Consider the following 23,268-nt stretch of genomic DNA (forward strand, 5'->3'; position numbering starts at 1 on the left):
TTTTTGCCAACGAGGGCTTTCTACTGAGTTACATTGAAATCAACGGTTGAGGAAGGGCTTCCAAGGCCCCCCAGAAGCACAACAAGTCATCAGGCAATGAAAGTAGTGCTCTTTTGGCATTTTCGGATGTCAACTGGGGTGAGCCCACTAGGTCATACATGATATCCATCACTCACGCAGGAGACTTGGTCATTAGGAAGATGTGGGAGAGAGCTCAGAACCTTGGCACAAAGAGGCATGGTGCACGAAAGGTGGACGAGGAATCAGAAGATGAGCGCGCACTCATCTGCTAGTTGTCAGTGGTACTGTTCTTTTTTTTGTCATTTCATGTCTCGCAACTGATTACTAGTAGTATTATGACTCTTCCTGCAGTGTCATGATGTTAGGACTACTCCCTCGTGTCGCCGTCTCTCTGCTCAAGTCGCCACTTCAAAGCTTATCTCCATGCTGCTCCAATTCACTCATTTTCCCGTTGCTCCGAGTCATCTTTCCCTCGTTGCCCTTCCCTTGTCGCCACTACTACTACTAATAGTTTCACGCATTTTAAACTGTCACTAACCGTCACTATCCCGCTCTTTAATGTTTCTTTCTGCTACTTACCAGTACTTGACTGTCACTTGCTCTCACTTTAAATTAACTTGTCCGCTTGTCTCGCTATAAATGCAGTATTTGCCGCCGTTTTTTTCATGAACCAAGTGGGCACAAGCTCAAGCAAGTGGAAATAAGTAAAAAATAAGTGCAAAACAAGAGGAGGGATCTACTTGTTGAACTTGCGGCAAGTGGTTTTTACCGCCCTTGCCAAGGACTTAACTGCTTCATGTGGGAAAATAATTGACGGCAAGCGGCGGGAAAGCTAATTAAGGAATTAGTGAATTTACTGATGAAATTATTATTCAGATGAAGAGGTAAGTTCGAAATTGGGAGCAATTTTGGAGCCATGTGTGCTAGAACATGTCCGCCTCCGCAGCAATATCAAGCGATTGCAGCGTGATATACAGGCAACGAGACTCAGTGTATTTTACACTTGCAACGATGAGCTGTCACATTATGGCTAAGTGAACGAGGCAATGCACCGATTATGTGAATAATCCAATGTGATATTGGAAAGTAGTAACGAGCGCTACAATGGCGTCTAAAAACTCGAGTCACTGGCAGCAGATGCAGATACAAGTTCAAAACTTGATCTGAACAAGCCCGTCGTGGTTCTTCAATGTTTATTTACCTTCTGGATCTCTCGGAGCCAATAATGATCGCCGGCTCAATGTACATTGCAAGAGTCATCGAAGACTGTGATCCATGACCAGTCGAACGAAGGTGACGACCGGTCAAGAGTGATGAAAAAAGTGCTAAGGTCATCACTTACGAGGAGTCACAACTTTTGATTGACATGGACCATTGTTTATAAGGTTGGTTGTACAGTGCATGCACAAAGCACAAAGCCCATGCGGTTGGTGTAAATTCAATACAAGGTGCTAAATGTTACATCGCAAACTAAGTGGCGGAAGAAGAGGGGATACCTAGACGGCCTGCTGCTTTGGCACTAATGAATTGGTACGGGGGAAATGACCTGTATACTAATTTCATAATCCCGAGCCTACAATGCGGTCACATCATACCGTGGCTGTATTCAAACAGAGAACACGTACCCATGTCACAGTAAGCCGATCCTGTTCCAAGAATATACAGGAATCACCTGTCGGAAAAGGCGTGCGACAGACCGTTGCAATGAATGCACGACTCGAGAAGATATCTTTACCGAAGGAGTCAGTCATCTGCGACTTACAAATGCGGAGATCTGGCGAGTCAGGATCATTGATATCCGAACGAGCAAGGACTCGCTTATTGAAGTCCCAGATGTGCACATAGAAGTGACCCTCAGTGGCGAGCCGTTTCAGTCTTTGACCTGGATCAGGAATATAATCTTGGGGAAGGGCATAGGCCATTTTGCTGCCAAACACGCTGATACCGTAACGGTAGCTTTTGTGGTGCCGAAAGTAATGCGTATGTTGAGGTCCCCAGTCTGACTAAGGAATCTTGACGGGCATATCTGAGTGCAAGGCCATGTTAGAGAAAATGGCCATATCGATGACTAGGATAGCATTCCGCGCTTTGGAAAGATACTGTAGAACCATAATCTGCGACTCCAGGGAGGGCACATAGCTGGGCACGAGTCCTGGGCGTGCTGCTTTGCCACGGAATGATGGGTGGCCGTGGATAATGACTTGGTCCATGGGTAGACGGCGTCTCTTAGGAAGGTGATATGTAATTCGGCGCTGAGGCGCCCCATCGAGCCCTTGTAACGTGTACAAGTATATCGAATCTTCGGAATTAATGATGAGAAACTTCTGTTCGTCGATTGCATGGAAACCGTAACGGTGACAAAATGAGTCCTCCGGTTGACATAAAAAATGCTGCTTATGTTGAGCAGCAAGATTTTTCCAAACAGAGGGAACTTACGCTATATGCAAATCCCTTCCTCCAATCAATGACTTGTATGAACATGCCAGATACAAGCCGGTCATGTGCGTCCTCTAGCCAATAAACGACAAATACACGATCACCACAGATTATAGGCGGATGCAAAGCAGCATTGTAATAGCCAGGTGCATCAAAGGTATGTCTGCACTCCAAGGAAGCACACGCAGCATCTGGATGTGGACGCTGGGATGAAGCCAGTCGAAACTCTATGCAAAAGACACGGTGATCTTGTTCTGCACTAGTCGCAGAGCCATAATAAGGCTTAGAAACTACAACCATAAGATCCTGCAAAGGGTCGAAGGCATCATAGCACGGAGTCCAGTGTCGTGGATGTATATCATCGATAGACCACGTCCGGGAGTGTGTAGGATTCGTGTTGCAATCCTGAATGTAAAAATCGTCCACTAGATCGCCCAGGGGTAACCACCAAAGCCCACATTTCACAGATTGGAGTGGCTATGGCGACGGAAAATCTATGGGAACCACTGCTTCAAAGGTTGTGGTCGCACGGAAGTCAGATCGCCACAAAGATGCCGATTTCTTGAGTGAACACAGAGTCTTTCTGGAAACGCCGATCGAGTTCATGGTAGTGGTCTCAGTACTAATCAAGCCTTGAGCATTGATTTCAAGCTTGTATTGGATGTGGACAGAATTCTGGACCACAACCGAAAAGGTATTGCAGGTCTAGCATGATTAAACGTTAGCCCTGGAGGAAATATGGAACCATGGGAAACAGCGGACCATTGCACAGCGACTAATGTCCCTGGGGCTAAGAAGGATTAGAATGTGGCATATGAGCTCTGCAGGAAGCGACAAGAATCCAACCGCCATGATCATGGTTGTGAAGAAGAGGGGACTTTGGATTTGAAAATTTTAGGAGGTCCAGTGACCTCTCCTTTCCTGAGTCACGTTGACAGGGCGAGTACTTTCTAGTAGGTATTTGGTATATTGTTGACCGAGTGGTATTATGGCTGTCACTGTCACAGGGGGGTGGGGGGGGGGGGCTCCGAAGTTGCGACAGGTATAATGGAGTACACTCTGTAACTCTTGTAAAGATTATCAGTCCTTATGCTCATATTGTTCATTCATTTACATGATGTTTACTACCTCATCACATCCCCGTAATACATAGCAAATTCATGCAGGGTATACAACCTAATATCAAGATGTAAAGTAACATAAAAAATGAAGCAAAATATTAATAAAGCCCCTTAAAGCGCATTTGCACGATCCATTAGGCCCCTGACGCGCCTGCTAAGTCTCTCGGCCTCCATTTTCCGGTCAAGGACTTGCTGAGCAGGGCTAGCTTTCCTTCGCATCCACATCTTCCCACCTTTACAATCGCTTTCTGCTCTCTTTGCATGAAGAGCAGATAGATCAACAACACGAGGCGATGAAGAGAATTTAATGACATCCCGGTAGAGCACCTTAGTTTCTGTGGCGAGCGAGCGAATGGTAGGTGGAGCGAATGGTGGTTCCGTATCGGATTCGTCTGTGTCGGATTGACCTGAGGGATCCAGTGGAGGTGTATGTATGCGGTTGATAGGTTCTGGGAGTTGTGGTAGTGCTTGTATTTCCTTGAGGAGGTCCTGCCCCTTGAGATACGAGTTTTCTGTGCGCAAGAAACGGACGGTGCCACGAAGAGCCTCGATCTATGTGAGAGTCAGAACAACAATAGTAAGACGGCTCTAGACCTGCACGGACCTGCTCCAGGAGGTGTGATGTCTCCACATTACCCTCCATGGGGACATTCTCTGAATCGACAGGTTGTGCACCAGCAGCTAAATTTCGTAAGCTATCGATCCGTTCAATTGATCCCGATACAAACAAACACACCTTGTCGCTCCGACCCCGCAACCAACGTCTTCAGTTTCGCATTGTCTTGCTCGAACGTATCCAGGTCCGCCTGCAGTTGTTCCATTGCCTCCTCGTACGCACGTTCCTGCTTGCGCGCTTTCGAGAGCTCAACCTCAAGATCTCCAATGGTATCCGTTTGCTTCTTAGCCGCTTCCATGCGCCGTTCCATGTGCTCGATCTTCACTCCTGACTCCTGTATCACTTGGTCCTTCGTCTTGAGACTCCGTACAAGTCCTTGTATTTCTTCCTGCAGCTGTGCAGCTTTCTGCTCGGCTTCGACATTGATAGCCATGCTGGCTCTGATCTCCTCAATTCGTAGGACCCATGGTGGTGTGCCGGAGACTTGGTCATCGTTAGCATGATATCGACAAGTATTAGAGTCACACGAGGCCTACTCTTGAATACACTCTCCGGTTCCATTGCCAGAGGGAGTAACTTGTTGCACTCCGCTGATAGCTGAGCAATAGCTTCACCAACCGCCTCGAAACACGAGGTCCCAGGTTTCATGTCCTTGGCGACAGTTGACATTGCAGTTTGCCTGGCATACGACAACACTGTTGCAAGCTGGAACGGAGCCTTGGCACTACGAGCATCGCTGAGGTGTGGAATTACTTGTTGGGCGAGCTACAATTGTAAAAATCAGCAATCATCTTCGAATAGGGGCGCAAAAACACTAACAGAGATACCAAAGTTAACTAGCTCGGGAACTGCATTGCTGAGAGCCTTGAGTTGCTGAACAAGATGTGACTTGAGTGCCGAAGACTCCTGGATAACGTCATCGAGGCGCTTTGTAAGTTTCCTGCCAACCGCTTAGCATATATCCACAACGCAACAAACCACATTACCTAGACAACACCTTGGCGCTCTTGCACTGCTCCAAGAGCTTCTGCAACGGCTCGATAAGCTCTTCCTCTGGATCATAACCACCCATGTCGAGAATGACATCTATGGAGTGGTTTGTGTAAGCGACATCGTGGGCAAGAGGCAGTGTCACGTACCCTCGTCATTGAGAATGACAGCAACGGACGTCTTCGTGAGCCCGATAGATGCGGCAAATACATCGAGATCATGATCAAATGAAAGTGCATATCCAAGTTCACGCTCGCCCAGATCCTGTTCGAACCCATCGAAATAAGTCTCTGCTAGATGATCGAATTGGGCTAGCATCCTATGTCAGAAGTAAGCATTGTCCCATTCGTCGACATAAAAAACAGGGAAGCAAAAGTAGCGAGGGATCGAAATGAACGTACTTGAGCATGTCGCTGACAAATTCCATCTCCCTAAACTCATCCCGTCGAAGAAGATCAATGTGCAGATCGATGCGTTTCTCCATCGGGGCGATTTCAGGATATATGCGCCCGATATTGAGGAAAGATGCAGGGTCGCACCGCCTGAGGATACTAGCAAAACGTTTGCAAAGCGTGGAAAAGGACGCGGCACGGCCACGCATCTGTCATTGGTGAATAAATGTTACGAGCGCTGCTGTTTAAACTTAGAAAACACAACACACTTCACATATTCCAACAAGCGTTTCCGAAACGACACCATTGAGTGAGTCGGGTAGACCATGGGCCTGTCCCACGATAGTGTTGATGAGGTCGGTTTTGTACCCCAGGCGTGCGAAGAAGAGATAGCAATTTGTGGCGTCGCTGTCGGACTCGACATATTGTTGAGGTAAGTAAGGCTAAGAGAGTGAGAAGTTAGCAGATGATGAGGTTCAATTCAATGAGTGATCAGAGCAAGTAAACAAAAGGGAACCAAGTGAGCAAAGGGAAAATAACGGACAGGATGAAGCAAACATGAGAATCGAGAGGAGACCAACGAATGAAGTCATAAACCGAAAGCACGGCAAGGCAAGAATACTTCACAATCACAAGTTCATCTTGCATTTCCTTGCGGACAGCTTGTGTTTCTTGGCCAGGAATAAATGAAAATAATGAAAGAAATAGGGAAGGGGGTGAAAACGAACAGGAAAATGGGAAAGCAAAGATAATGAACAGAGGAGGGTACTCTATCAAACAGAAAATGAAGCCCACCTGCACAATTCCCAACAATTCCCCCCTCTCCCTTGCCTCGAGCTTTTTGATTTCCAGCTCTACTGCCCTCGCCTGGTTCTTAGCCGCCGAGGATTGGAGTTTCAAATTCAGCGACATCATCGTTGCCGTCTGGTGCGCAGCTGTAGCAGACTCGTGCTGCGCTGTTTGCGTCGCTGAACGCATGATGTCGAGTTCGCTGGTAAGTGCATCAGCACGACTCCCACGCAGGCAAACAACTGAAGAAGCAAGCAAAAGTAATTGTAAACCCACCCTTGCATATCTGCAACGACTTCCCTAAACCTCGCAATGGTCACATCCGCGTCTGACACTATATCTTCAAGTAACCCAACTCTGACCTTCTCCTCTCTCAGATCCTTCTCGCGATCTAAAATCTCGTCTCGAAGCTCACGCTCAACCTGAACGTGGTTCTCTTCGAGTTCGTCTGTGAGTTCCTTGAGGGCCTCGAGGTCTTCGATCGTGATACGCTGTTCTTCGATTTTCTGGAGAAGAGGATGAGCAAGTGTGAACGACGCAGTGATATTGTGTGATGGATCATATATTTAAAAATAAAAACAACACTCTAGAGGGAAGGGAGGAGAGACCATACATACCTCCGAAAGCGATAAATTCCGTTCTGTTAGCTGCACGAGCAAATCTTCTGCTCCTAGTGCATCGTCGAGTTGTTGTTGTAGCGATGAAATCTGCGTTTCCGCATTGGAAAGCTTGATGAGTGTTTGTTCGTATTGGCCTATTGAGGATGTCAGTTTAAAGCGAGGGAAAAGAAAAGAAAAGGGGGCAGAAGATGGTGACAATCAAAAGACAGGTAATAAAGAGACATGCCTTGCAGGTCATCAATACTTGTGATGTCCTTCTCCATCTCTGCTATGCGGCGGCGCTGTTCCTGTTCTGTCTCCTGCGACATGTCGCGAAGGCTATTTCATCGCACAAATCAAGAATAATTCCTTGTAAGATAGTTAAGATGACACACCGTATAAGCGCCTCCTTTAATCGCTCGTTCTGTTTCTCGAGTTGGATATATGCCAGTGAGGTCTTGGCGTTTGCGTCATCATCTCTGCCCAACGCTAGAATAAATGATTCATCAGCCAAGTCCCAAACTCAACACGTTATACTGACCGCCGCCCTCCTTCATTACACCCAGCTCCACTTCAACACGAGCAAGTCTTTCCTTCACCTCCTCCAACTCCTGTTCCGCTAATTCTGCCTTCTCCTCCGCAACCTCCTTATCCAACATCGCCATTTCCAGCTGTTCTTGTGAATCCGCACCCCTTGTCTCGCCCAAACTCGCAAGTTGCTCTGCGTCTGCTAATGCACGCTTTGTTGCAATCAGCTCGGATTGGAGGGATTGTAGTTTAGCTTGAAGTTTTGGGCGCAGGGCAACGAACGACTCTGCATCTGCGAGGCGAGTTTCAAGTTCACGAATGTGTCGAGCATCGTCTGCGCGTTTAGCTTCGAGTACTCGTATTTTCGCGTGCACAGCAGGATCTTCGGTACGCTATTTTTTTTTTGAAGTTAGTGGATATAGTGCGCGTGCGCATAGACTTACAGTTATGGGTGATGTAGGTTCATGTGAGTTGACACGAGAGATGGAAGGTGACGGTGCAAGTTTCGTACCGTTTAGAGATGGGGAGTCTATTGGTGCGGGGGGCTGCAAAAATGTGCGCGCGACAGGCGAGGGTGGAGGTGGAGGCTCCACGGCTGCATTCTTTGGTGGCAGGGATAATGGGGAGGACGTCCTTTGCACCTGGACGAGAGCCTCCTGTGAGGAAGATGAACCAATCTTAGGGGTCTGCAAGGCGGGGCTCTGAGGACCGGAGGATTCTGCGGACGGTTGACGGGGGAATGATTTGCGAGGTTGAAGTGTTAGAGAGGGGATGCGCTTTGCAGGCGTTGATGGGGCTGTGAGCCGGGAATTGCGTGGGCTAGCTACCGCAGAGGCAGAAGTGGAGGCTGAAGGTGTGGCCTTCACGGGACTGGACGACCGAGAAGACGACCCTGAAGCACCGTTTGAACGCAGTGACGCTGCACGCGAGACACCAGTACTAGGGGTGCGTTGATGACCCATAACTGTCCGAGCGACCTGTGTTTTCTACAAATATGCTCTAGGTCAGGCTCTAGCAAGACACTTATGTGAACTCACAGGAAGCTGCGGTTCAGGCTCGGCATTAATTATCTTCACCTGGCTTGGACGAACGAACACGCCATGGTTTGGCTTGCAGGAGAAATACGTGAGGCCTTGGAGGCTTCCATCGTTCTTGCCCTTGGGCTCATTAAGCTCAATACCAATCCATTTACCCGACGAGAAAGACGTGGCGCCAGCGAACCGCACTATTCCACGCCCTGCTGAAACTTCGACGAGCGCACCCACTGGCGGGTCCATCTAGAAGATAGAAAACAAAACGAATGAAAGTAAGGTAAAGACTATTGTGCAAGAGGCTCAAGTCTGTCTTCGCATAAGTAACCGAAATGGTCCATGTCACGTGGCTATTCAGATATCAGTCAAAGTCCATGGACCAAGTCCACGAACCTACCGAAGCGATTGCCAGCCAGTGATTAATCTTGTCAACGGAGCCCATACTTACTGTCATGCAAAACGGTCGGAATGTTCAAGGTTTGTTTTAATCATCACTCTTATTTACATTACATGATGCAGGTATAGACCTCCTGGGGTTCAGAGAGCGACAAGCCTCAGACATGGGCTCGGATGTCCTCACGGAGCGCGCTTGGGGCTCTGCCTCGACTTCCGATCCATCGTCAACGCGCACTACGAATGGTGCTCATGGACTACGAACAGCATCAGATGCAACATTACCTGACCCAACTCCAATCATTCCGTATTGGTCTGCAAAGCGTCATCTCACATGTGGTAATCCTGCTCCTCGTTCATCTTCAGCGCGTCTCTTTCCATGGCGGGGAAGTGCACCCGGAAAGCTCAAGACTGCAAATGCAGCTCTCGTCCTCTGTCTAAACATTGACGTAGACCCCCCAGATATAATCAAGACTAATCCCTGCGCAGCGCTCGAATGCTGGGTCAATCCTCACTCCCTCCCATCTCACAAGGCTCTCGAAGCCATCGGCTCCAACCTTCAGCACCAATTTGAGGGTCTGAGTCTTAAGATCCCGTACAAACCCATCCTGGATCCATCTTATGAGGACCTCCGCCGTTTCTGCCTCACTCTTCGTAAACAGGCCAAAGACGAAACCGTTTGTTTTTACTACAATGGCCACGGCGTTCCGAAGCCCACACCTAGCGGGGAGCTTTGGTGCTTTAACCGGAACTACACCCAATATATTCCCGTCTCCCTCATGGAGGTCCAGACTTGGCTCGGCAGCCCAGGCGTATATATTTGGGATTGCAGTGCTGCCGGGCACTTGCTCTCCAACTTCATCACCTTCGCTGAACGTCGAGATCAGGATGCGTTCACCACACGTGGGGGCTATGCAGACGGCATGCAGCCGTACATGAACTCCCTTCAACTCGCGGCATGTGCTACCCACGAGCAACTTCCGACATGTCCGGAGCTGCCAGCAGATGTTTTCACGTCATGTTTAACTTCCCCCATTGATATCGCGCTGCGATACTTTATCATGACACATCATCTCCCAAATAATATCACCCCTGACATGGTCATGCAGCTACCAGGAGACCTGAAGGACCGTCGGACACCTCTCGGCGAGCTCAACTGGATTTTCACCGCTATAACAGACACCATCGCATGGACCACGTTCCCTCGGGACGTGTTCACGCGGCTCTACCGCTCTGACCTCCTCATCGCAAGTCTCTTTCGAAATTTCTTACTCGCAGAGCGCATCATGAAGAACTACCACTGCACCCCACACACACACCCTCCACTTCCAGCCACAAACACTCACCAGCTCTGGGCCGCATGGGATTTAGCTCTGGACACATGTTTACGCCAGCTACCTGAACTACTCGCGAAGAGTCCAGGCGTGTCCAACAGTCCCCCAAGTCCCATTATCAGCACAGGCACGCGCTCGGGACACAGCGGTCCACGTGGGTCTTCTGGTGCTCCGAACACCGAGAAACCCTACCAATATATCCCGAGCCGCTTCTTTACCGACCAGCTCACTGCGTTCGAGGTGTGGATTTCGCGTGGTGGTTCTGCACTAACCAAGCGTGGTCCTCTGTCACTACCTCTCCAGAACGGTGGGGATCGCTGTGACACGCCTGACATTATAAACGGGACCACTGCCCCTGATGCTGCTCTTGTCCCACGTAAACCCCCCGATCAGCTCCCCATCGTCCTGCAAGTGCTGCTCTCGCAGCCCCATAGACTTCGGGCCCTGATTCTCCTTTCCCAATTCGTAGACCTCGGACCCTGGGCCGTCAATCTTGTACTCACTATTGGAATCTTCCCATATATATCCAAGCTACTGCAAGCCGCAGGCCAGGACCTGCGTCCGGTGTTGATCTTCATATGGGCACGCATCCTTGCAGTAGATCCCAGTGTTCAAGTTGACCTATACAACACCGGAGGATTCAAGTATTTTGCGAATGTGCTGGCGACGCAAGAAGACAACGAGCTGCCCAACAGCAGTGAGCACAAGGCTATGTGCGCTTTCATTCTCAGCGCCGTTGCAAGAGACTTCTATAACGGCCAGATGGCATGCTGGCGCGAAAGGGTATTCGACGCTTGCTCCGAGCGTCTGGAGGAGGGCGACTTTCTGCTGAGGCAGTGGAGTGCGTTATGTATTGCACAAATATGGGACTCCAATGATGAGGTTAAAGTGTATGGTGTCGATCGTGGGATTCAAGACAAGCTCATCCTCATGTTGTCTGACGACTCGCCTGAAGTTAGAAGCGCAGTCCTATACGCACTTTCGACTTTCATGGGTGCGGCTGGGGGCAAAGGTCAGGGTGGCGCTGGGACTGGGACTCAGTATCAGCTCGAAGAGCGCATTCACTTCAGGATGGAGGTGGCTGTTGCAACTGGAGCCACTCTTGCTGTGAGGGATGATGCAAGCCCAATGGTGCGCAAGGAGCTGCTCGTGCTCATAAGCTGCCTTGTGCGCGAATGGCGCGGGCACTTCGTCGTTTGCGCGTGGATGTACTGGGAAGAGGACCGGCGATGGCGCGCAGGTGAATCACATACCCATCATCACCACACGGAAGAAGAAGTCACAGCTCAGGCGCTTGCTGAATGGCTGGACGGATTTGGCGATGACGAAGGTTCGAGGGAAGAAAACCGAGTGTTGCTCTCAAGCTTTTTCACAATTTTCGTGGTGCTCATGGAGTTGACAATTGACCCTTACCACGAGGTCGCAACACTCGCGCAGACAGTAATGGACTACATTTTTGCGCTGCTCCTCGCATCACCTTTTGCAAAACTTAACCTTGTCCCCCCACTACCCGTTGATTACAAACCCGCCGGTGCAAACGGCGCGCACTCCCGTGTGAGCTCGGCACAAGGCTCACCGCTGATGCAACACCCGCCCTCGCCGTCATTGTCACGTCCATCAAATACACTCCGGCGTACTTCATCCTTTGCAAACACACTGCGTCATCTTGCAGGGGGTATCCCTTTCCCCAGCAACGATGAGGCACGTGCCCCGCCAAGTCCTGTACCATCTTCACTCTCCCGATCTGACGTTCTCGTTGCATCCCGTCCCCCATCACCCAACTTCAACATCGCACAGTATGCTTCGCCCTATTCACGTCCGCCAACACCGTTACGGGATAAAGAAAGAGACTTGGCTTCACCTCCGGTGTCGCCAGCTGCAGTGACTGCGAACTTCCTACCTTCCCATGTAATGGAAGCGCTTGTTGAGGAAGATATGGTGCGTTTGCGGGCACGACGTCGGGAAGGAACGCATGGACGACGTTCTGCAGGTTCGGGGCTCGGTCATGCAGGGGGTAGTGCTGGCGGTGGCCTGAACAGTCCATGCGAGAGCACATTCTCTATGGACTCGAATGTCAGCAATGTGCCGCTCGGCTGTGGCACCGGTAACGGACTGCGTGATGTACTGCCTTTGAAAAGCTCGTTCTTTGCTTGGTGTTGCGAGTACTTTACGGAGCCGCAGATGCGGGTGCGTGTGACGTGACATTCGTGGGTTTTAAATGTTGATATTGAATGTGCTCTTGTTTTTTGCAGCAAACGGAGGCGGACGAGCCAGGAAGCGTGCAGTACAATTACCAAGTGTGGAGGCAGCAGCGAAATGAGCAAGTTATCACAGAGACGCAGAAACAGTCAATAGTTGCTGGTGCGTGCTATGTCCCGATGTGATCATTGACACTGAAGTTGCGCAGAGAGCTCAAGATGGGACCGTCCTGTGGCTAACCTGCACGTGAACAGCCATCCCTTGTGCATGGCAATGCACGCATACGACCCCCACCTAGTCATCGCGAATGACAGCGACATGATCAGGTTTGTGTGATCTATTCTGTGTCGGAATAACTCTGTTGACGCAATCACATCAGTGTCTGGGATTGGACACAGCGCAAGCGCTTGAATTACTTCTGCAATGGCAATCCTAAAGGCACGAGCATTACGTCCCTGCAAATCATCAACCAGGATGTGGGGGGAATCATCATGACTGGTGCAGGTTCGTACTTAACTGCTCCGTAATCTTAAATACCTACCAGTTGTGCAGCTGACGGCATCGTGCGTCTGTACCGGAATTACGACCCTACGGTGAACCAAGGTCCACTCCAGATGGTCAGCTCATTCCGCGCACTGCATGAGTTGATCCGGGTGCGTAGAGGTAGCGGCCTTGTACTAGATTGGAAACAATCGGGTGGCACGCTGCTGGTTGGGGGTGACTCTCGTATCATCCGTGTATGGGATGCCCACACGGAGACTCAAGTCCTGGTGAGAGGGTAATACCTCGTAGTGAAGACTAATTACTCACGATTTCAAAGGATCTCGAAACTAATTGCGAGAGTCCTGTAACGTCTATCACATCTGATCAGGGCTCGTCGTCTACGTTCATTGTTGGCTTTGCCGATGGCCTGGTCAAAGTTTTCGATCGTCGACTTGAGGAAGAGGATGCTATTGTTAGATCCTATCATGATCATCACTCATGGATACAGAATGTCAAATACCACCCGCGCATCGGCGGTCAGTTCTTGTCTGCAAGGTGAGCTAAAGCTGTGCAGTATTTGTACTGGGGCTCACATAAATAAATGCAGCCTCGCTGGCGAAGTCCGTCTGTGGGATTTGAGAGTCTCCGATACAGCGGCTCAAGCTTGGGACTTACACCATGCGGGTTTGTCCGCATTCGATGTACATTCACAGACAGGCGTGTTTGCCACGTAAGTGCGATCCTGTTAGAGGCAGAATGGTTGGCTGACTAGGTTGCAGAACATCTGCTCTTACTCCTGCCAACTTCAGGCACCAGCGGCTCATGTTACACTCTATATCAGATTCATCATTGCTCTCCACGCTAAGCCTACCGACGGGCCTGAACGCATATTCCTCTCGACCACCGACACCTTATATCCCTAGACATACATCCTTCGCGTTCCACCCAATGGAAATGTTGTACGCTGTTGGGCAGCCTGATGGTTCTGGTGTGTTGCACGTTATACTCGATGTGAGGGAAACCGCTAATCACTCTCCACATTATCTAGTGAAAATCACTGGATGCAAACTCACATAAAGAATGTACATGTATGAATATCCACCATTAAATTATACGCTAGCCCTGTCCATTCATTTTCCTCATTTTCACTGCTTTCTGTAAGCTTGCTGAACTTGAAGGCGCTTTTCCTTTTTGCAACGTGCGCAACTAACTCATAACCAGATCTTTCTGTAACTATTACTACACCTTGACTAAGCCTTCGTGTAACCCCAAATGATCAAAGCAGAGCAGTCTGTCCACACTCATTCTTCCTGAAAGTGTAGCTCACCGTAGAGCTTGATTTTTTCCATCAAGATCGATAGGGCTCAACTGTTCTGGCTCTACACGACTGCAATTATATAATCTACAATGTATAAGCAAGCATAGCTGCCGGCATGTTGTCCACCACGTCATGCTTGTGTCGTTGTATTTTCTTTCTTTTTTGCGGCTCTATCCGTTTTCTGCGTTATGCTGTTTTGTGCGTACCTCTGACTCTCGTGGTCGAGTAATTGTCGCTGCGTGGCGAGTCATACAACTGTGACGCAGCATCTCTCTTCCTCTGCACGACTGGACCGTGACGCATGGAAGTTTAAGTTGCTATCTGAACTCACCACCGGCTGGACCAGGATACGACATCCAGATTTTGGCTCTTACTACTTTCACGAGGAGATAGTGAGTGGAACGTGCGTCAATTTCATACTAACCAAAAACCAGAGATTTTGCAGCAATACGAACCATGAAACGGGCACCACCCTACGTAGCGTCATCACCTAGTTACTTCACGATTTGAAGGAGAGGCTCCTTCTGATGCCGACTCCAAGATGACTTTTGTTCTGGACTTGATCCCATCTGCCGTCAGCGCAGATCAAAGACTCACTTTCGGGTATTATTTTTGCTTCTCATACTCACAAGATTGTCACTAAGCGAGACTTCGCACGTCGTTCACCAGTGAAGACAGAGGTGATATTCGGCGGAGAAGCTGGAAGGGGGGGGTAAATACTGCTCTGGTTCTTCCGACAACCCTGGCGCATATTCTGTGATCATCTCTTTTCCGAGCGTATAGCAGTCATTATTTATCAAGATAATTTCACGTGAACGCTATAAGTGGTAGTTACTCACTACCTCACTACCGCCGTTGCAGTGGTCCGACTCGTGTATGTTCTGGTGGACAAGTAAGCTCAAGTTCAAGATGGTTTTGAGTCGATCGTTTGGCTAACCATCCTTGGCCTGCTGAAATGAGGCCAGCAACACACAGATAGGCACAACCGGTAGAAACAAGCCAGCGAATGCCAGTCACAGGATGAAATGATCTAACAGCACACCGATAGAACGCTGCGAAGACGGTTCAAGGTAGAAACAAGCCAGCGAATGCCAGTCACAGGATGAAATGATCTAACAGCACACCGATAGAACGCTGCGAAGACGGTTCAAGGTAGAAACAAGCCAGCGAATGCCAGTCACAGGATGAAATGATCTAACAGCACACCGACGGAACGCTGCGAAGACGGTTCAGATCAGTAATTCATGCGGCAGAACTCGCACAATTCTGTTGAATTGAGAATCATGCCATAAGTATGTGCAGGATATAAAAGCTGGTCATCTTCCTACAGTGTCCCCTCATCCCCATATATCAATCACTTGAGATCCCCCCTTGGACGATTTCACATCAGCTCGCACAGAAAATGCGTCTTTCCTTCGTCGCGATTGCAGCTTTATCAGCGTACACATCTGTCAGTGTTAGTGCCTGTGCCAGTTTTTATTGCAGGACAAGTGCAGATTGCTGCGGTGGCTTGCCGTGTATACCGACCGTGAGTAGTATGATCAGGTCGCTTTGCAACCAAATGACTCACCTGCGCACATTAGGCGATACAGGGTCATACTGTTATGGTGTGCGGTTGACAGTCACACGTCCTGCTTTCAAAGTTGGGGATCGTGATTGATGGTGCAATACCTAGCTCAGTACAGTTTGGATAAATTGCGCACTGCTGTATATAATCGATCCTCGAAGTCCAAATACGCTGCCCAGTTCAGTAAGAGTAAGTACTAGTAGAATTATAACGAAGTCAAAGACAATACGACACGGAGCTCGAAGATGTGACGTGAGTTCGTAATGTTGATGAGCTGAGGAATGAACTAAGTCGTAATGAGTGGTATGATGTGGTATACTTATCAAATGTCAATAGCATGATCTACAGCGTCAAAGCAGCAGCCTGAGCGTACGACAAGCCCTTCCAAGCAGGCGATTCGGGGGCAAGAGAGATAAATTCCCAAGGTTCATTAATCTCAACGTCGTGTCCAAAGTCATCAAGAGCAATGACCGAACGGACAGGGGGGAGGACCTCAAAGTCAACATCTACAGACAACTTCGAGTCAGCCTTTTCACGAACGAAATATTTCAGCACCATACCTTGCGCCTTGGATAGTTTCTTGGTCCTGAACGTCACGAAATCCGCAAGTGTCATCTTGGAGAAACCGGATTCGATCCTCGACACTGGTGCGACATTAACGGGGCGCCCGAATCCAGTGAGAGTACGAGGGTCAGGCTCATCGCCATCCCAGAACTCCATGCTGATCCTCCTAGCAGCCCGGCTCAAGTGCTCTTCCTTGAGCGCTGGTGCTCGTACCCTCGCCGCTGCCTCCTTGCGCTCTTTCATCTGCGCGTGCTCCCGCCGCTCCTTTGTCTGGTGTCTAGCGCGCTCATATGCACGCTGATCTTTCGCACCGAGTCCAGTGAAATGGTTTTCCACCGTCTCGTGCGAATGCTGGGGGGACTTCTCGGAGGGTGTGGTAGACATGAATGATTGAAGCTAAAAGTTCAGTGTCTCACTTATATAGACAGGCGGAAGCGATATCCTGTAACGGTTGTGGCTGCGGTGGAAGCATTGCCTTTGAGGGTCACAGCACTACGGCCAAGCACTAGTTTGAAGTGGACAATGAGCAGCTAGGATTAGCACACAGCTTTCCAGCTGCCACTATGGCATCACGCGAGATAACCCGAAACAGGAAACTCCGATCGTAAATGTTACCACGTGACAACGCCCCTCCTGGCCCTGAGCTTACGCAGGAACTTTTAGGTAAATCTTGATGCCGTGCCGGAGATTCGGATGCCCCGAATACCAGTACTGGCAAATAGTATCCTTGTCCACTCGCAATCATCTCATCGATTATAGAAGACGACCTATATTATATAAGCTACTTTCATTTTAATATATCAGAGACATATTTACATACACCTGAAATACGGTCAAAAAAGTCCCATGGACAGGTGCGAGACATAACCGAGACATAATATTTATAAATGTATTCATTTTGGATGTCCACCAATCCCTAGCAACTCTACAGAGAAACCTGCTTCGGTCAGAGCTGTCGGAAACCGTTATGATGGAATGGGTCTATGCTGATAGCGACTTTTAATAGGTATGACTCGGACGGTGATGCCAATTGAAGGATGGAAGAGAAAAATGGAAATTGGTTATCTCTATCGAAAGAAACTATGTGGATATTGTAAAAGAGGCTGATAGGAAGATTCAAATCGAATGTTTTTTAGAGTTCAACAAATGCTAGTTCGTCCAGGTCAGGTTTTACCAAAATCCACGAACGGAGTAAAGCTTACAGAGCGAAGGCCGTTCGGATCTTGGAAAAGCTTTCTGCACTTAACGCAGTACCGGCGTTGGTGCTCAGGCTTCTGCCGATTATGTTCATGCAGCCCAAAGTGGTTCTTGAAGATTTTGTTACATGAGCTGCAGTAAGCAAGATCGTCTTTGCGATGGTCTTGTAGCTCTGACTGGGAGTTGAAATCGACATCGCAATACTGGCAGTAGGAATGGTTGGGGCTCTGAACATAATGTTCTTTGAGTCCTCGCCCAGAGCCAAAGCTGATATCACAATGTTCGCATTCCCATCAGTGTTTGAGAGAGTCCCGGACATGCTGGTCGTAAGCAGACCTGGAGCCAAAGGAGCGGTCACAGCGACGACAGTAAGTCATCTTCTGGATAGCTCCACTGAAAATTTGCAAGCTGTTATAGGTGCGTTAGTTGGGCCTTCCAGTCTGTACAAAAACTTATCATGACTTGCTCGTTGTGAGGTCCTGAACAACGAGGCTTTCAACTATTGGTAAAATTTATAGTAGTGGTGCATGGGGTCCCATCCGTGTTGGTGAAACAGTCAATGTTTTGGTTACCCCTAACTTGTTGTTCAAGTGCGCGCTTCCGGACGATGACTACGTAAACAGCTTGGTAAGTAGTAGATCTTCCAGGAAGCGGCCCAGGCTGCAGCGGTACTATCACTGGCACCCTTTTTCAAAACTTTGCAATGTTTGATGTGTAGCTCACTCGTCCAGAGGTTTTTTTTTCCCGTTTCTTGACAGACCTATTGGAAATATCGTTCTCTATCACACCCAGGTGAAATTGACGATGTTTGAGTGTCAAAAAGATTCCGGTTGAGGGATCTCAGAGGGTCAGTTTGGCACGGACTGGCTACGCTTTTTTTCAAAATCTGTCACAGCAACTGGAGTTTTATTAGCTCGCAACGGCACCTTGAGTCGCGCGGAGTGTAAAATGGTTTGATGGCAGGGTGTGACATAATGTGACGGAAACGCGAACTCTTGCTAAACGGTAACTCTCCGCTAGACTTAACTCTTCACATCTCAAGAAAAAAAATAGCAGGCATTGTATTTTCGACATCAGGCTATCCAATGGTAGAAAATTATATTATTTGGCCCAGACGTTGAGGAGTTATCGTTGTTGCCAAAAAAAATGCGATCTCTGGTGGCCAAATTACGATCTAAGCTGACCCAACTCTCCCGGCCATTTTTTCCCGCACACTGTGCAACCCTCTCATGAGCGTATGAACCATCGCTTTATTGAATTAACATCTCACTCACGTAGTTACCCATAGATTTCCATTTTGTCTCCTTCGGAGATAACAATAAATACACCTACTGGTGAAGATGGCCAACAATCAGCACATTCTTCATCGGGCTTGCTGCAAGATCTTACCAAGGACCTCCAGAGGAGCTCGCAGTTTCCTATAACTTGCGGAGGCTATGGAGACATCCATAGGTGTCACTTAGTGAGGTCAGATGGGACAGTCCCAGTAAGAGCAGCCTGTGCATCTGCATCGCGTATTTTCCTAAATATACGAAGGTAGCAGTGAAGACCATCCGTGCTTTACAGTCTGACAACGAGGCTTTGATGCAGAAGAATAGAAAGGTAGCATCCCCTGCAAAAATACTTTGTGGATTCATGATAAACTAGGCATAGAGAATTCGTCGCGAGCTGAAAGTTTGGGGCCGTCTCAAACATAACAGTATTCTTCCGCTCTGGGGAGTGGCATCCGGCTTTGGACCCTATCTCGCAATGGTTTGCCCTTGGGCCGATAATGGAGCTTTGACGGGCTATCTTGAGCGCCAAGAAGACACATTGACATTGGAAGATAAGTTCGTACTTGTAAGCCCATGCTCGCGAGTATTTTTAGACACTTGTTGACTTGCCGATGCATGTTAGTTGACTGATATCGCCCTTGGGTTGCAGTATCGTAAGTCGTCCTTCACTCCACTTAATTTTGAAATGCTAACAAGATTCAGTTCACAGCAAATCAATTATCCATGGTGATCTGACAGGGGTGTGTACAGCAACATACAGTGGTACTCGTTACTGATATCTCGATTCTCTAGTCAAATGTCTTGATTTATGGCAACGGTCGGGCGTGTGTCGCTGATTTTGGTCTTTCAACCATGATCGAGGAGTTCGTTGGTACTTCCTATCTCACGAGCTCCATCAGAGGACATATTCGATGGGCAGCTGCAGAACTATTTTGCATACCCGAGGGCGATGGAGAAGATGATGCGTCGGTGTCGCTCAGCGTTGAATGTGACATCTACTCATTTGGCAGTATCATCTTGCAGGCGAGTGACTTGAGTTCTCGGCCCAAAGAACCTTTGTTCACTTTGTGAATGCTCCAGGTATTGACTTGCAAAGTACCCTACTACGATGTGAAGAAAGATAATGTGTTGTTGGGATGCGTCGTCACAGGAAAGAAACCAGAGCTTCCCAAGGGCTCGCAAGTTGCACCTCCGCACTGGGAGTTCATACAGCAGTGTTGGTTGCCTCGTGCCAGTCGACCATCAATTGGAGATATTGTGCTGTTCGTACATCAGCAATACTGCGAGCTCCGTCCAAACGAGACAATTGACGATGGGGATTCATCCGGGAAATCGTCTGGGATTTGGTTTGGGACGTGGTCTGGGAACTGGTCTGGACACTGGTCTGACAGTGATAGTGATGAAGATGACGAGTCAGATGGTGACAGCTCCTCCGGAACCGACCAGGATGCTGAAGGAGAGGATCTGGACGAAGACACAGATGATGAAGAGGACGACGGAGGGCAACATGGTAGTGAGGGTGACAAGCACAACAAGAGGGGTGAGGGCAACGAAGGGGTTGACCGCGATGTGGTCGTTGGCCTAGATGAAGGAGACGGGTCCAACGACAACGACAGCTCCTCCAAATTCGAGCAGGAAGTTGAAAGAGAGGACTTCAATGAAATCAGGGATGACAAAATAGTGGAAGGTGATGAAGGGCATGAAGGCAGCGAGGATGAGAATGATGGTGAGGAGGAGGATGATAAAAGCAGCAAGGGAGTTGAGGGCGATAACGATTATGGGAGTAATGTTGGCTATGAGAGCTATGCTGACGGATTCGACGGCGGGGCAGACGACAACTGGAGTTATGACTCAGACGGGTCCTGGTAGACTGGATCTGACTGGTGCATGTCAGTACTTAACCCGACGTTATACGGTTGATGTTATTTCATAGATTTCGGAGCATTTGACGTTGCTTGATTATTCAGGCTCGGCGGGTATGTCTTGTTTTCTATTTATTAGAGTATAGCGTTACTCGTTCGAGACTTTTCCTTGTTCAGTAATTATCATTTCATGATCAGTGCCAACATACAGCACACCAAACCTCTCCCCCACAACACCAATGCCGTGGCTGAAGTTTGACGGTGTCTTTCTGAATTAGTCATGCTTGTTAGCGACAACCTTGCTTCGGGATCAGGAAAGGCCCGCCATCAAAGCCCCTTCACACCACACCTTTGTACAAATCAGTGTCGGCCTTTGGCCGACACCATGCTGATGAAGCACGCATTTTCCATTGACAAATAGGCAAGCATAAATTTCTATCTACATAGTTTAGGCGAGAGCAAGTCCCCCGCGAACAGGGCCATCCGTAGCTTAGACCACCGTCGGAGTATGCTCTGTCCCTCGGCTTGCAGCCCACGTTTCTGGTCCCTGTGATGTTCCAGCATCAATGATCATATCCTCCGCAACACACTAAAGGAGTGCCTACCGTTCTGTTGTTAATTCTCTGATTCTTGATTCTTCTTGCGAACCAGTCCACAGCAGTAGAACCAGTCTCAAAGTTTCTGTTAGGTTGCTTCTTCACCGCTTCTGCAATAATAGGACTGGATTCGACAAGAGCGCGCAGGACTTGCGAGTTTCCTGGACGGGTAAAGAAAACCAAGGACCACCGTTCGTATTCAGCCTGTACACCAGGAGGTGTGCTGTCCATGGTCATCCGACAAGTTAGCAAAGTTGACTATTTAAGTACTCATGCACGCACACAACACGGTGAATGTTGGATTGCAGAACGCCTCCGCTAAAAAGAGACAACGCGTCTCCAATATTGCAAATTGCATGTCCGGGGATGGGCTATGAAATGATCAGTGTTTGTTGCATGTGCATGCATGTACGAGACTCATGCTGACTCGAATGTAGGACCACTCGTCATGACCCGGGGGTAGTACTTGGAGTCCACCGATACGATTGTGCAAGAAGCTCTGGTAAACTTAGATTTAGAAAAAAAAAACGGTCCCCATGTGTCCAGTTACCCACCAGGCTGCCGAAATCAGTGTGGGCACCTACAGCAGCGATTTTTGGCCCCTCTTTGATCTGCGTAGGAGGTTTACGAATGCATCTAGTCTCGCTACCACTGTGCTCCTCCATTTCATGTAGTTTCTCCAAAGTGCCTTTCGGCAGTCCAAGCTTGTCATCGAATATATCAAAGACAACATATGTCACCTCGAGACCTTTGCGGACAAATGGCGCAATCGTGTTTTCCATGCGAGCATTTACGGTCGATGGGTAGGTGCGGTGAACGACCTGCGGATATGCCAGAGCATCATCTTTAGAAACGTTTATGAACTCGACAGAGTCCAAATTGCCTGTGTTTGCATCAGTCGGCTGCTTAGTGGTAGATTGGCTTGAAAGTCCTACCAGCTGCATCAACCGCATTGGCCCCTGCTTTCTTGTATCTGATAATGGATTCAGACAAGATGAGGGGCGGTCATGAGCTAAATTAAACAAACCCGAAAGATCGTCCGCTGTCTCCTTGCTCAAACTTCATAAGCTCTTCGAAGGGCAAGGCCATTGTCTCAGTTCCCATATCAAACATGTCGTTGACTTCTTGGTCTGCGTCGTGATTCTTTAGACTGTTAGAGAGTTAGGTACGACGTGAGTTCAAAATACTTGAATGTAACGTACTACCAGAATCCGATAGTTGTCGCTGCCTCCCACAGTCGATTTACTTCTTCCGTATCTCCAGCCTTTATGAGCTGGTAATCAATAATCAAGAGTGGATGTGTTCGAACGTCGTTGGGGAAAGGAGGAAGAGTACTTCCAGGCATGATATAATCTAAATCAGGGTGATAGAATTGTAGTATGTGTGTACCAACTTTGAGTGGGAGGGCAGGGTGCTTTGAAGTGTGGAATTTGAAGGCGACCTTTATATACCATGTGAGGTAGTCTACGCGCTGCGCAATCACCACCTGACCTCCGAGTCCAACCGTCAGTACCATAATGATCGACGAAATAGACGCTGGCATACCAGTGTATGACTGGTTACTGCCCTGTATGGCTTGCAAACCCCGAACAGAATCGTATAAGGTATGCAATGGCTTGTAGCGTTTATGCAAGTGCTGGTCTCGAAAGGATTATCGTCCGATCAACGTACATGTCATACCTTGGCCACGGCACGTGAGGTTTGCTAAAATAGCGCGAAGTCTACTAGCGTGTCACATGGCATGTGCAATTTTGGTGAACTAGTGTTTCACGAATGTTTCATGAGTGTTTCACCTGAGTTAATGGGGATGGGTGAACTTGCAGCAACACTGAGTACTAGTACTCGTACTCATCATGGTCAACTTCTGATACTTGGCCATACTCGGGCTGAGTGTATATGGAGCGAGGGTTGCGGCCCGGGAGCTGTAATATTATCCCGGTGATAGTCGGGCCGCTCCG

The 23,268-nt window shown here is 48.7% G+C and overlaps 9 protein-coding genes across 9 annotated transcripts; 3 read left to right on the forward strand and 6 right to left on the reverse strand.

The window, feature by feature from the left end:
• Positions 1 to 50: 50 nt before the first annotated feature.
• On the forward strand, positions 51 to 293 carry EDB93DRAFT_1082427 (uncharacterized protein; the record flags this gene model as incomplete). The annotated part of the gene is made up of 1 exon (XM_041445684.1): positions 51 to 293. A coding segment is annotated over one exon (243 nt), but the record flags the coding sequence as incomplete, so codon positions are not given.
• Positions 294 to 1,374: 1,081 nt separating this feature from the next.
• EDB93DRAFT_1135396 (uncharacterized protein) lies at positions 1,375 to 2,267 on the reverse strand. The gene is made up of 3 exons (XM_041449111.1): positions 2,026 to 2,267; positions 1,647 to 1,977; positions 1,375 to 1,594 (listed from the first exon to the last, which is right to left on the reverse strand). The coding sequence occupies exons 1-3, from the start codon at positions 2,229 to 2,231 to the stop codon at positions 1,541 to 1,543; spliced, it is 591 nt and encodes a 196-aa protein (XP_041309401.1). The 5' UTR covers positions 2,232 to 2,267; the 3' UTR covers positions 1,375 to 1,540.
• Positions 2,268 to 2,845: 578 nt separating this feature from the next.
• Positions 2,846 to 3,456, reverse strand: EDB93DRAFT_223082 (uncharacterized protein). The gene is made up of 2 exons (XM_041455775.1): positions 3,220 to 3,456; positions 2,846 to 3,162 (listed from the first exon to the last, which is right to left on the reverse strand). The coding sequence occupies exons 1-2, from the start codon at positions 3,313 to 3,315 to the stop codon at positions 2,935 to 2,937; spliced, it is 324 nt and encodes a 107-aa protein (XP_041309402.1). The 5' UTR covers positions 3,316 to 3,456; the 3' UTR covers positions 2,846 to 2,934.
• A 72-nt stretch (positions 3,457 to 3,528) lies between these two features.
• On the reverse strand, positions 3,529 to 8,822 carry EDB93DRAFT_1135397 (dynein associated protein-domain-containing protein). The gene is made up of 17 exons (XM_041449112.1): positions 8,530 to 8,822; positions 7,936 to 8,478; positions 7,506 to 7,884; positions 7,360 to 7,453; positions 7,212 to 7,303; positions 6,983 to 7,119; positions 6,642 to 6,871; positions 6,372 to 6,567; positions 5,846 to 6,019; positions 5,586 to 5,785; positions 5,334 to 5,503; positions 5,181 to 5,280; positions 5,014 to 5,134; positions 4,731 to 4,959; positions 4,315 to 4,677; positions 4,183 to 4,259; positions 3,529 to 4,130 (listed from the first exon to the last, which is right to left on the reverse strand). The coding sequence occupies exons 1-17, from the start codon at positions 8,767 to 8,769 to the stop codon at positions 3,690 to 3,692; spliced, it is 3,786 nt and encodes a 1,261-aa protein (XP_041309403.1). The 5' UTR covers positions 8,770 to 8,822; the 3' UTR covers positions 3,529 to 3,689.
• Positions 8,823 to 8,937: 115 nt separating this feature from the next.
• EDB93DRAFT_1135400 (raptor N-terminal caspase like domain-containing protein) lies at positions 8,938 to 14,236 on the forward strand. Its single transcript, XM_041449113.1, has 10 exons — positions 8,938 to 9,000; positions 9,065 to 12,437; positions 12,503 to 12,611; positions 12,658 to 12,775; positions 12,829 to 12,953; positions 13,002 to 13,219; positions 13,270 to 13,487; positions 13,540 to 13,662; positions 13,712 to 13,920; positions 13,981 to 14,236. Exons 2-10 carry the CDS (start codon positions 9,084 to 9,086, stop codon positions 14,007 to 14,009), a joined length of 4,503 nt encoding a protein of 1,500 aa, XP_041309404.1. The 5' UTR covers positions 8,938 to 9,000; positions 9,065 to 9,083; the 3' UTR covers positions 14,010 to 14,236.
• Positions 14,237 to 16,159: 1,923 nt separating this feature from the next.
• EDB93DRAFT_1102690 (uncharacterized protein) lies at positions 16,160 to 16,765 on the reverse strand (the record flags this gene model as incomplete). The annotated part of the gene is made up of 2 exons (XM_041447234.1): positions 16,160 to 16,323; positions 16,378 to 16,765. The coding sequence occupies 2 exons, from the start codon at positions 16,763 to 16,765 to the stop codon at positions 16,160 to 16,162; spliced, it is 552 nt and encodes a 183-aa protein (XP_041309405.1).
• Positions 16,766 to 17,064: 299 nt separating this feature from the next.
• On the reverse strand, positions 17,065 to 18,121 carry EDB93DRAFT_1135406 (uncharacterized protein). Its single transcript, XM_041449114.1, has 5 exons — positions 18,045 to 18,121; positions 17,915 to 17,986; positions 17,584 to 17,845; positions 17,302 to 17,530; positions 17,065 to 17,235 (listed from the first exon to the last, which is right to left on the reverse strand). The coding sequence occupies exons 2-4, from the start codon at positions 17,953 to 17,955 to the stop codon at positions 17,498 to 17,500; spliced, it is 336 nt and encodes a 111-aa protein (XP_041309406.1). The 5' UTR covers positions 17,956 to 17,986; positions 18,045 to 18,121; the 3' UTR covers positions 17,065 to 17,235; positions 17,302 to 17,497.
• A 579-nt stretch (positions 18,122 to 18,700) lies between these two features.
• Positions 18,701 to 21,036, forward strand: EDB93DRAFT_1135418 (kinase-like domain-containing protein). The gene is made up of 7 exons (XM_041449115.1): positions 18,701 to 19,064; positions 19,115 to 19,180; positions 19,232 to 19,417; positions 19,475 to 19,505; positions 19,555 to 19,592; positions 19,645 to 19,875; positions 19,933 to 21,036. Exons 2-7 carry the CDS (start codon positions 19,163 to 19,165, stop codon positions 20,719 to 20,721), a joined length of 1,293 nt encoding a protein of 430 aa, XP_041309407.1. The 5' UTR covers positions 18,701 to 19,064; positions 19,115 to 19,162; the 3' UTR covers positions 20,722 to 21,036.
• A 28-nt stretch (positions 21,037 to 21,064) lies between these two features.
• EDB93DRAFT_1135423 (uncharacterized protein) lies at positions 21,065 to 23,186 on the reverse strand. Its single transcript, XM_041449116.1, has 8 exons — positions 22,513 to 23,186; positions 22,338 to 22,460; positions 22,246 to 22,283; positions 21,865 to 22,193; positions 21,738 to 21,809; positions 21,593 to 21,681; positions 21,320 to 21,533; positions 21,065 to 21,261 (listed from the first exon to the last, which is right to left on the reverse strand). Exons 1-8 carry the CDS (start codon positions 22,851 to 22,853, stop codon positions 21,205 to 21,207), a joined length of 1,263 nt encoding a protein of 420 aa, XP_041309408.1. The 5' UTR covers positions 22,854 to 23,186; the 3' UTR covers positions 21,065 to 21,204.
• Positions 23,187 to 23,268: the final 82 nt, after the last annotated feature.

Source organism: Suillus bovinus (assembly GCF_016758785.1).
Source record: "Suillus bovinus strain UH-Sbo-P2 chromosome Unknown EDB93scaffold_16, whole genome shotgun sequence".
Lineage (NCBI taxonomy): Eukaryota > Fungi > Basidiomycota > Agaricomycetes > Boletales > Suillaceae > Suillus > Suillus bovinus.

Excerpts from the sequence above, each read along its gene's own strand:
- EDB93DRAFT_1135396 (XM_041449111.1), bottom strand. The coding sequence starts at position 2,231 with ATGGACCAAGTCATTATCCACGGCCACCCATCATTCCGTGGCAAAGCA. Across the intron at positions 1,978-2,025 it reads ATGCCCGTCAAGATTCCTTA|CTACCGTTACGGTATCAGCG; the intron begins GTCAGACTGGGG and ends GCACCACAAAAG. Across the intron at positions 1,595-1,646 it reads ATCGGCTTACTGTGACATGG|GCTCGGGATTATGAAATTAG; the intron begins GTACGTGTTCTC and ends ACCGCATTGTAG.
- EDB93DRAFT_223082 (XM_041455775.1), bottom strand. The coding sequence starts at position 3,315 with ATGATCATGGCGGTTGGATTCTTGTCGCTTCCTGCAGAGCTCATATGC. Across the intron at positions 3,163-3,219 it reads ACATTAGTCGCTGTGCAATG|ACCTGCAATACCTTTTCGGT; the intron begins GTCCGCTGTTTC and ends TAATCATGCTAG.
- EDB93DRAFT_1135397 (XM_041449112.1), bottom strand. The coding sequence starts at position 8,769 with ATGGACCCGCCAGTGGGTGCGCTCGTCGAAGTTTCAGCAGGGCGTGGA. Across the intron at positions 6,020-6,371 it reads AATTGTTGGGAATTGTGCAG|CCTTACTTACCTCAACAATA; the intron begins GTGGGCTTCATT and ends TCACTCTCTTAG. Across the intron at positions 4,960-5,013 it reads TAGTTAACTTTGGTATCTCT|CTCGCCCAACAAGTAATTCC; the intron begins GTTAGTGTTTTT and ends TTACAATTGTAG.
- EDB93DRAFT_1135400 (XM_041449113.1), top strand. The coding sequence starts at position 9,084 with ATGGGCTCGGATGTCCTCACGGAGCGCGCTTGGGGCTCTGCCTCGACT. Across the intron at positions 12,954-13,001 it reads AATCATCATGACTGGTGCAG|CTGACGGCATCGTGCGTCTG; the intron begins GTTCGTACTTAA and ends CCAGTTGTGCAG. Across the intron at positions 13,921-13,980 it reads TGGGCAGCCTGATGGTTCTG|TGAAAATCACTGGATGCAAA; the intron begins GTGTGTTGCACG and ends CACATTATCTAG.
- EDB93DRAFT_1135406 (XM_041449114.1), bottom strand. The coding sequence starts at position 17,955 with ATGACTTACTGTCGTCGCTGTGACCGCTCCTTTGGCTCCAG. Across the intron at positions 17,846-17,914 it reads GACCGCTCCTTTGGCTCCAG|CTTTGGCTCTGGGCGAGGAC; the intron begins GTCTGCTTACGA and ends TTGTGATATCAG. Across the intron at positions 17,531-17,583 it reads ATCCGAACGGCCTTCGCTCT|CATTTGTTGAACTCTAAAAA; the intron begins GTAAGCTTTACT and ends TGGACGAACTAG.
- EDB93DRAFT_1135418 (XM_041449115.1), top strand. Across the intron at positions 19,418-19,474 it reads TGGAAGATAAGTTCGTACTT|TTGACTGATATCGCCCTTGG; the intron begins GTAAGCCCATGC and ends GATGCATGTTAG. Across the intron at positions 19,876-19,932 it reads TTGGCAGTATCATCTTGCAG|GTATTGACTTGCAAAGTACC; the intron begins GCGAGTGACTTG and ends TGAATGCTCCAG.
- EDB93DRAFT_1135423 (XM_041449116.1), bottom strand. The coding sequence starts at position 22,853 with ATGCCAGCGTCTATTTCGTCGATCATTATGGTACTGACGGTTGGACTC. Across the intron at positions 21,682-21,737 it reads ACGAGTGGTCCTACATTCGA|CCCATCCCCGGACATGCAAT; the intron begins GTCAGCATGAGT and ends ATCATTTCATAG. Across the intron at positions 21,262-21,319 it reads AGAGAATTAACAACAGAACG|GGACCAGAAACGTGGGCTGC; the intron begins GTAGGCACTCCT and ends GGAACATCACAG.